General features: G+C 40.4%; 1 protein-coding gene across 6 annotated transcripts in view; it reads left to right on the forward strand.

Annotated features, from left to right (window-relative positions):
- The window catches only part of PIGC (phosphatidylinositol glycan anchor biosynthesis class C), a 45,117-nt gene extending 35,441 nt beyond the window's left edge, over positions 1–9,676 (forward strand). For 4 of the 6 annotated variants that reach the window (XM_073593222.1, XM_073593221.1, XM_073593227.1 and 1 more), the window contains 2 exons: positions 2,633–2,726; positions 8,436–9,676. In XM_073593222.1, the coding sequence (XP_073449323.1) occupies positions 8,491–9,444 (954 nt within the window). In that variant the 5' untranslated portion in view covers positions 2,633–2,726; positions 8,436–8,490 and the 3' untranslated portion in view covers positions 9,445–9,676. The remainder of the gene's footprint in view (positions 1–2,632; positions 2,727–8,435) is intronic. The other 2 variants (XM_073593225.1, XM_073593223.1) reach the window with 1 other exon arrangement.
- Positions 9,677–10,395: the final 719 nt, after the last annotated feature.

Genomic DNA, 10,395 nt, shown 5'->3' on the forward strand with positions numbered 1-10,395 from the left:
GTCAGCTAATTCTGTAAATCTTCCTTGTGAATCATAGTATTTATACTATGTTTATACTATGATAATAATAATAGCATTTAGGATGCACGTTGTGTATAGCACTTTGTATAGCCACTGTCCATACATGGCCTGTTAGATGCAAATGGTATGACCAGGACTGAATTAACCACCAAGGGGATAGGGATCCATAGAGTTTTTCCCTAGCTAGCATGCCTTTCAAAGGATAGATGCAATTTAAAACCAAATAGACTTATTCTTTTTGCACCCTTGCCCTGAACTAACAGGTCCTACCCACCCCTTCTAGAAATATCATCCTACTAAGATCTAGCTGCTAAAGCCTCTGTTGTATATTTACATCCCGCACTGCAAGTCCTCCCTCTTGCAACCCCACAGATTTTTACTTCTGTCTCACGAATACAAACTTTTATTTCACTTTAGTAATAAGTGGATGTCACTTCTGTAAAGCGGTATAAAAACCCCAAACCAAAAATGTAATATATTGCAGCTTGAAAGAAATCGGGTGCATAGACCAACAAGTCTGTAATGACATTTCTGACTAGGGTTGCCACCTGTCCAGGATTCACCCGCACAGTTCGGATTTTGAATCATGTGTCCGGGTTTCAGTCCACCTAAAACCTGGACACATTATTCAGACCGGGCTGTGGCTCCCCAAGTAACCGAGATAGTCATACACAAATCTTTTGTCGTCCGGGAGCTGCGGGCAGCTGTTTAGGAGCAGGTTTGACTGAAGGGTGGGGTGATAATGTCAGCATGAGCAATTTGGCCACACCTACTGTTTGCCAAGGCACCCTCTGTGCGCTACATTACTACTCAACTTGGGGCACCCAAATGTATTCCAGGTCTTTTATAATCCTATAGTGTTTACAGCAGGAAAAAAAAAAAAAATTGCCCTGTGCTGCAAAAGTGTTCGAGTTTGGCTTGAAGAAAAGGTGGCAACCCTATTTCTGAGTATATCCAAAGAATCCGCGCTTAGGATTTAAAAACTGCTGCCCCCCCATAAAGAAGGTACCACCTAGGTGAGACCTAAACAAATAAAAAAATAAAAAATAAATAAAAAAAAAATAAAAAACAACAAAGGATAGGGAATGGCGCTGTTTTATGTGAAAGCAATATATATACATATATATTTATATACACTTAAATTAATTGCTTTCACATAAAACAGAGCCATTCCCTATCCTTTGTTGTTTTTTAACCCTATTTCTGACCCCGGCCTTTTCTTCAGAGAACAATAGTGACTGTCCAGGAAAATCTATTCTCAACAACTCTCTAGGGGGAGGCTGGTCTGGATATGCCTGCTCAGGTTGGTGCTAGTACTCGGGGCAAACTGCCAGCAGTGTGCTTCAGAAAATGTATAAAAACTTTGCCAACATTAGAGATTTATGCCAAGGAATAGTGGAGTGGTACTGATTAGGAAGCTGGTGCCAGCTTACTATGGGGGGGACAGTACTGGTTGGGTCATTTTTCTAACTTTCTTGCTTGTCCAATCACAGAGCAGAGGAGAGTGCTCCCCCCTGCTTTGAGCAGCCTTCTGTTGTGTAATCAGCCCTGGTTCACACCAGTGCAGCTTTGAAATTACACGACTTCATTGCGATTTTAGAGCCGCAGATCAGTGTGATTTGCACCTGCGACATCATTTAACAGAAGTCTATGCAGGTCGCAATGAAATCCCCAAAAAGTAGTGCAGGAACTTTTTTCAAAGTCGCTGCGACTTGAGTCGCAACAATTTGTTTAATTATTTTTTATTAAGATATTATACACATAAAAACATTCCACATCATTTCATTTCAAAACTATATATATATATATATATATATATATATATATATATATATATATATATATATATATATATATATATATATATATATATACACACACATATATATACACACACACACACAAAACATTCATAATAAACAACACAAAAACACAATCAACACAAACATGGATCTGTCTCATAATACACTCCAAGTTGTTAGAAATATTCCACCGTCTCCCCCCTCTCCCCCCCCCCCCACCCCACCCTAAAAGAAAGAGAGAAAAGAGAAGAAAAAAACAAAACAAAAACAACTACAAAAGAGTCGCAACAATTTGAACGGTTCGATTGCCAGCAATAGGGTGCAACTTGTCATGCGACTTTGAACCATCAAATCACACTGGTGTGTACCAGGGCTAAGATTTAAAGTATACGTCAAAACAAAATGATTAACATGCTCAGTACATCTCTGCATTACATGCACATTTCTGTAGATTTTATTCTTTTCATGCTCCTAACTTCCTGTTAGAAAGCAGCAATTCTGCTGCACTGAAATTCCAAGCAGTGTTGTCAGCTCTGCACAATTCTCTTTTACTGAATTGCAGAACACCTCCCTCTGTTCTCATTGGCACAACAGAAGGAGGAGATGCTTTGTAGTTCACAGAGAATAACTGCGCAGGGCTTGGGATTTAGTGAGGCAGAGTGCACTGTTAGGATCTCAATGGATTTCTGCCAGGATCAGCTGACATTTTTTGTACTTGCAGTGCAGAGATAGAACATGTGGAAATGTGCATGTGTACAATGTGTTTTCAGAAATGGATTGAGTGTGATTCTGTTTTTAATTTTACCCAGACATACACTTTAAAAGAGGACCTTCCACCTAACTATCCAAACTAAATACAGCCACTCCAAATATTAAAAGTGAAATGATGCAACAGAAAAGAAGGTACCGTATATACTGTATGTAGAAAAAAATGTAAATATGTGAAAAGTGTATGGAGGGGAAAGTGCAAAAATTGGTTAAAAGTCAACTTTAAATAAAAGATATCAAAACTGCTCATTGGTCAGCATTGGTAACATCAGTTAAAAAAAGTTACATTGATTTCTACCTTGTCTCCATTTGTTGTTCACTGTAATTCCCTCCAACAGTTTCCCCCTAGTAGATCACATTTTAATGTAGTGGAAACATTAGGATTACTTGTAGAGAGGGATATTATCTCCCCCGCATACCTGCTCTACTTGGCTGTGGTTGAATGGACACGTCACTAAGAAACTGAGCTCCTGCTGGGAGTTGGATTGCAGGCTTCCCGAGAGCTGATCAATGTGAGCCAAGTCTTGGAGTGGACGGCGTAATCTTGGAGCGCTTCCGATATATAAGCACAACATTATTATTGTCAACACTACGATTAGTATTAGTGTCAATCTAAAAAAGCTGCAATTACCGGTATATGTTTATGATTTAATCCATCCAGCTATGGTATAAAGCAATGTATTTATATATTAGTGTACAGTTTAGGTAAGTACGATATCCTGTATATATTGGCAAGAAAGGGAGTTCCTTTAATGTGGCCTTTCTCAACTTTTTTTTTTTACCTTTTCAAAAACTTTCAAGCCTCTTGCTCTTAAAGCGGAGTTCCACCAAAAGGGGAAGTTCTGCTTTAAGCACTCCCCCCCCCCCCCCATATGCCACATTTGACATGTCATTTTTGGAGTAGGAGTGGGTACCTCGTTTTGACAGGTACCTTCTCCCACTTCCGATCAGGCCGCCTAGACAGCTTGAGCGGAAGTTCTTCTCTCCTCTCCTTCCTTGCAATCTTCTGGTCCCAGAAGTTTGCCCGACCAATAGGGAAGCGCTGCGTGATTCGCACATGCGCAGTGCGTAAGCAGCCGTGAAGCTGCAAGCTGTAACAAAACTGTAGTGCCCAAACTACAATTCCGGTTTAAAGAGACCCTCTACCGCAACTAATTACTTAAACTGATTGTGGACCACATCCCTGATACATAGAGTCAAAACATGGATTCCTCAGATTGGGACTTTAAACCGGGTCACAAACGGTTTGATGGTAAAAAAGTATTCAAAATTTATTACACATTGATAATATATAGCAACATGAACATGGGGATATACACAACAAACACCAATATTGGGAACAGAAATGAAAACCAGCTGCAAGGAAAAGCCCAGAGCTTCATCCAACGCATTTCGAAAAACAAAATGCAGGTCTTCTTCAGGGACAGAGGGCTTGCGGGTTCCAGATCTGTAGGTTATATCCCAAATGTTGATGCTTCACCCAAAAAGACAAAGAACATAACTCAAAAATGAAAAGAAAGCTGTGTCCATCAGAACAGCGCACAAGCAACAAAGAACGTGAATGACATCAGCCAGGGGTCCGTATATTGTGGGATGGTCTTGTTGTATAACTTAGTGGTATAACTTTATATAGACCTTAGCTATAGAGGAGAGGTAGAATAGTCCTTTCCCCTTAATGCAGGTCTGGTTGATAGAGAGTGTGTATCAAAAGTTATTAAACCATCCAGAACATCAAGGGTTAGAGGTGGTTGTATCCATCAGCCAGATATCTGGATGTGCCTTTGTTCCAGTTCACACTGGGACGACTTGTCAGGCGACTTAGCCGCCTGACAAGTCGCATCCCGTTCTGTACAATGGAACCGAAAAAGGTTCCTGTACGACTTTGGGGGCGACTTGCATTGACTTCTATACAGAAGTCGTTTTGCAAGTCGCCGCTCCTGTCGTGTCCAGGTCGCCTGAGGCAGTCGCGCTGCAAGTCGTGCCGCCTCAGTGTGAACCAACACTTATGGATCTTAAAGTTGGAGTAAAAAATGATGCGACTGGACATGTGGCTGGTGGTGTCTGGCAAGGTAGAGCAGACACCACCAGCCACATCTCCAGCCGCATCATTTTTGACTCCAACTTTTCATGTAAACAAATCCATGTGATCACGTGTTTGATTATCATGGTATCACATGGTCAGGATCAATTTGTTACAGTTTGTTCCCACCACTGTCATTGTCACTTTAGCAGGACAGTGTTGTCTGCAGGTAAACATGAAGATCAATATAAATAAAGTTATGGGGAATAGAAAGTAGAGTCAATATACTGAAAACTATCATTACTGCACGCAGTTATCAGAATAAAGTTTTCTTGGGATAGTGGTTGTTTAGTGCAATCCGAACACTGAGGCTCAGTCACACCATGTTCATTTATCTGCACTGATCAACAGAGGGTCAGCACAAGGATACATAGAAAATAATTGTTTTCTATGTGCCTTGTTCACACTATAGAGGTGTATGTCTACAGTGTTACATAACACAATGCACAAAAATGCATGGTAGCTTGGGTCACTGCAGTGTGCCTAACAAAAAAAAAAAAAAAAAGTGTGAGGATTTTGACTCTTGTGCATGTACAGTAAAATGACAGTTCAATGCCCAGTAATGCACAGTAAGTCAATGCACATTAATAGGCATGTTTTTTTCTGTGCGTTTTAATGCACTTTGTGGTCTGAATGCAACCTAAAAGATGTTTTTATTGTTTTTTGTGAGTTACTGCACATTCCAGTTTTTTTTATAAGAAGCATTGTGCTGAATGGACTCACCTCTTCTTGTACTGTACAGCGATGGGCACTGTGCTGCATCTTGTGTGCGGATAAAACTCATCTGGTTTGGGTACCCTGTCAATGTTTAGTACTGACACCTAGAAGGAAGATAAAAGGGTTAAATACATTCTCTCTGGCTTGTCATTTTAAAGTGTCACTAAACCCAAATGATAAAAAGCTATCAAATGCCATATTACATGCTGTTTATACTCACTATGGGATTCGTTTTCTGCATTCTGCAATAAAATTGTTGATCTTGCTGTTCTCTGTCTCCCCCTTCTGTTCAGGTCCCCAATTCAACCAGGGATTTTGCAGAGAAATGTTGGCAGCTCTGCACATGCTCAGTTTGCGCAAGTTTCTGTGCTGAGCATTTCCTCCCTATCAGCCCATGTTACTAGAGTCACACACGTGGGCCTATATACAGTGGTAAATGACAGCCCACTCCCTCCTTCTCCATGCCCACTAACCAGCTGAACACAATAGGGGTGGGAGATTACATGTAGATTAATGGTGGCTTCACCTCCCTCTTATTCTAAGACATAGGCTGGAAGGGGCATGACACTGCCGGTGACTGGCAGAAATCTGCCCCACACCAAAAAAATAGTAAAGATTTGACTTCAAATATATATTTATATCACAACATAAAACAGTTTATTGATATTATTATAATTTTTTTTACACTGTAGACAGGCTGGGAAAGATATGGGTCATGTGACAGCTGTATATCGATTAGGGAAAAGGTACTTAGATGTTCGTTTTTATTAAAATAATTACAGTGCCATCATCCATATACAGAAATAGAAGGGACAATGTAAATTAAACAGTGTGCGTTTAGTATCAGTAACATGATTCTGTTACTCATTTCACTGATGTTCCTCATTGTAAACACATTGTATGCTGCTTTGAGCCAAAAAAAGATATTTTCTGGATCTTGTAAAGCATTTGCTTTACAAGATCCAGAAAATATCTTTTTTTGGCTCAAAGCAGCATACAATGTGTTTATTGAAAATGTTATAATCCTGGGTGGAGCACAGATTAGAAGCCTTCAGTACTATATGGGATCCTTGGTTTAGATAAGAACATCCAATTTGCACATATTTCATACATTTCTATGTATCAACTTTTCATTAGTTCCCACTGCAAGATGTTTCCACGAATTACCATCTATTCCTCTTTTCTACATCGAGATACAATCATTTTTTTTCATCTTTTTTTTGTATCTGTTCTAAAGCTGAATTTCTGGCAGGTGTAAAAAAAACACTGATTCCTGGTATGTATAAAGTAAAACATTACATTTTTAAAGTGACACAATGTAAGTACCCAAACCTTTTTGTAATATTAGTTTCATGTGATCCCTTGCACAGCAGCACCCAATTTAACACTGGGAGTGTGCTGATAGAAGAGAGCAGAGTGATCACCTCATCATTATCCCGGTGCTCTGTCATTGACCAGTCTGCTAAAGGGCGGGGCATGTCGGTGACCGAAGCATATTGCTAAATTGCACTGAAAAAGATCACTGACCTCGATGAACTGTCAGTGAAAATTGCCAGAACAACAAGACTGACTGAGCAGACTTTTATTGTACTTTTATTTTTCTACCAATGGAGACATGACATTTGTTTGGAAGGAGAAGATAAAATGTTTGACATTATGGAAACTTGATTAATTTTAAGGCCTCATGCACACTGGGCATTTTTACAGCTGCTGTTTTGGGCATCAGATGTTTTTTATTTAACTACCTCTAAACTCCCCTGCATGTTATCCTATGTGTTCATGCACACAAAGGCTTTTAGCAGTGTATTTTGGCAGAAAAGTTTAGTGGCAGAAAAAAACCCGTTTGCCAACACGTTCTGGAGCAGCAGCATTTTTGCAGAAAAAACGATGACAACTCATAAACTTCGCTAACCACTGGTGCCCAGCAGTTAGCAGAGCGTTTTTTTTTTTAAACGGAGTTCAGTGAAAAGCTTGTTGTTAAGGAGCGGGCTGGGAAGCCAGCCGCCATATCCATAACAAGAGTCATCAGCTGTCAGCGGGGGGTCCTGCTGACAGCTGGATGTAAAAAAAAACAGCTACTGGCAATAAAAAATTGTGAAAAAATGGCGTGGGATTCCCTCCCCAATCCTTACCAGGCCCTTCGAGTTTGGTATGGATTTTAAGGGGACCTCCACATCAAAATGACAGACTCTTATCCGAGCATGCAACCTGGCAGGCCAGGTAAGTTGGGGGGGGGTGCGAAGGAGCGCTCCCCCTCCTAAATCATACCAGGCCACATGCCCTCAACATGGGGGGTGCACCCCCAAAGCACCTTGTCCCCATGTTGATGAAGACAAGGGCCTCTTCCCAACAACCCTGGCTCAGTGGTTGTGGGGGTGCAGGGGGTGACTTGTCGGAATCTGGAAGCCCCCAGATCCTAGCCTCCCCCCTATGTGAATGAGTATAGTGTATATAGTGCCCCTACTCATTCACCCCCAAAAAATGTGTAGTGTAAAAAAAAAAAAAAACATGAGGCATTTTTGGATGAGTCCTTTATTAAAAAATAAACAAAAACAATGTCCTCTGGTGTAGATCCAAAGTCAATCATGATAAACGTTGCCGCCGACCTGAAAGGGATTAAAATGTCTGCACCCGTCAAAGGCTGCCGCCATCTGGCAGCTCCTGGCAGTTATATAACTAAGGGGTGTCTGTGTCTTCTTGTCCCAGTGAACCCTTTCCCCTCTTTTCTTCCCCTCTTTTCTTTTCCTGATTTCACAAGACAGTAAGTGGGAGGAAGTCTTTCAAGACAGCAATAAACCTGAATCAAGTTCTAACTCTCTCTCTCTCCCTCTCCATCCATAGCTTTAAAAAATAGTTGGCCTTGAATTGTTGTCTGGGTAGATTCATATGCAGGAAACAACTGATAGTAAATGGATAAACAGTGACCTAAATCTACAAGTATTTTAAATATAATTTGTTCTTTTCAATATAAAATGTTCTTTTTCACAACCATAACTTTTTTTTACATGAACATGAGTTCTTTACATTGTATTGTGTTCTTTTTACAGGCAATGACATTTGGATTTACTTTTGGAACCTAGTTGTACAAGCAAGTAGGAAGATATGAGCCCAGTTCGGCATAACTCTAATTCTGGTGCCTATACAGATGTAACATGGAAACAGAGCTCTTCTTCACCAGATCCGGTGGATGGCCACCCTCCTTGGAGGAAGGTTCTCTATGAAAGACAGCCATTCCCCGACAATTACGTTGATAAAAGTTTTCTGGAAGAGCTAAGGAAGAATATCTATGTTCGACGCTACAGCTACTGGGCTGTGGTGTTTGAATCTGTGGTTGTAATCCATCAGCTATGTAGCGTCTGTTCTTTTTCAGTGATTTGGTGGTATATGGACCAGGACTTGTTGTCCCCTCAGAAGCTATGTGGGGTTGGGTTGGCTCTCACACTCCTTGGCTACCTTATATTTGATGGAGTGGACAAAGGAGCTGGGCGGAAGGACAATGGACGGACTCGCTGGTATGATCTGAAGAGTTCCTTGGTGTTTGTAGCTTTCACTTATGGTTTCTCTCCAGTGCTGAAAACATTGACAGAGTCCATTAGCACAGATACTATCTATGCCATGTCTGTTCTCATGCTCATAGGACATCTTGTCTTCTTTGATTATGGAGCCAATGCAGCAGTGGTCTCTAACACATTGTCCATTAATATGGCCATTTTTGCTTCCGTTTGTTTGGCCTCACGCCTTCCTTGCTCCCTGCACGCATTTACTATGGTGACTTTTGCCATCCAGATTTTTGCTCTTTGGCCAAGCCTGCAGAGAAAGCTAAGAGCTTACACTCCACGGACTTACACGTGTGTCACATTTCTCTTTGCCGTGTTTTCTGTGGCAGGGCTGCTAAGTATATCTAGCGTGGGAGCCCTGCTCTTCTTCTTGCTGCTTGGATTTGTGACATTCCTGTGCCCTTACATCCTTATCCGACTACAGCTGTTCAAAGATAACATCCACGGACCTTGGGATGAAGCAGAAATCAAGGAAGACCTTTCCCGCTTTCTTGACTAAAAGGTTTTAACATGTAACTTTGATCTTTTTTATATTGTTAAATTATGTTTTAAAGTAACAAATGTAAACATATCTTATCAGAAGAGTAATGAAATCTAATTGGTATTTTTTACCTACTGCTGGCATTCAGTACTTAAATATCACCACTAGAGGGAACCATTTCCTCACTTTATTCTGTATTTTATTCCCAACAATGAAAAAGGTAAATTAAAGGTGGTTGTGTTGTCAGTTTGAGTACTATTTCCTGCACAGATTCATTTTTAATACATTATAGTGAACAAAGCATCCTTTTATTATAACTTTTTTTTTATTAAGGGATAAAAATCAAACTTTTGCTGATCTTTCTGTTTATTTCCCCAGTTTTTTTGTTTGCCTTCTTAGAAAACAAATGGCAATAACTTGATTTCCACAAAATGTTATTGGCTTCTCTTACCATATTACTATCACAGCAGGATTTGTTATCTGAATTCATTTTGCCTATTTATGTGGATGTATTTACAGTGCATGTCCAGCCAAAACTTTTGTTTTCTTTTAGTTTTGGAAAGAGCAGGGAAGGATTAAATCCTCTGCTATTTAGGGCTCTGAAAGATTTTCCCCAACTAAAGTTGGCCATATACCAGTAGAATTTCGTTCAAACCTTCATACGGAAACTCTGAAAGAATGTTTATCAGTGCATCAGATCCTGCCATCACTAAAGCGACGGTTCGAATCTCGGCTGGTTCAACATGGCATTCAAACCATGTATGGGCAGGCTGAATGTACCCAAGTTGATCAATCAATCAACTTGGGTACAGCCAGCATGTCGGATTTTACATGCGATTATTGCTAGCGGGGAGGGATTCCCCTATCAACACTGACATGATTGCAGGAAAGAAAATCACTCCATCTATGGCCGGCTTTAGTCAATTAATTTTGTTCAAAGGCCTTTGATCAGACCCGATACTTAAACTG

Source organism: Aquarana catesbeiana, linkage group LG07 (genome assembly GCF_042186555.1).
Source record: "Aquarana catesbeiana isolate 2022-GZ linkage group LG07, ASM4218655v1, whole genome shotgun sequence".
NCBI classification, from domain to species: domain Eukaryota; kingdom Metazoa; phylum Chordata; class Amphibia; order Anura; family Ranidae; genus Aquarana; species Aquarana catesbeiana.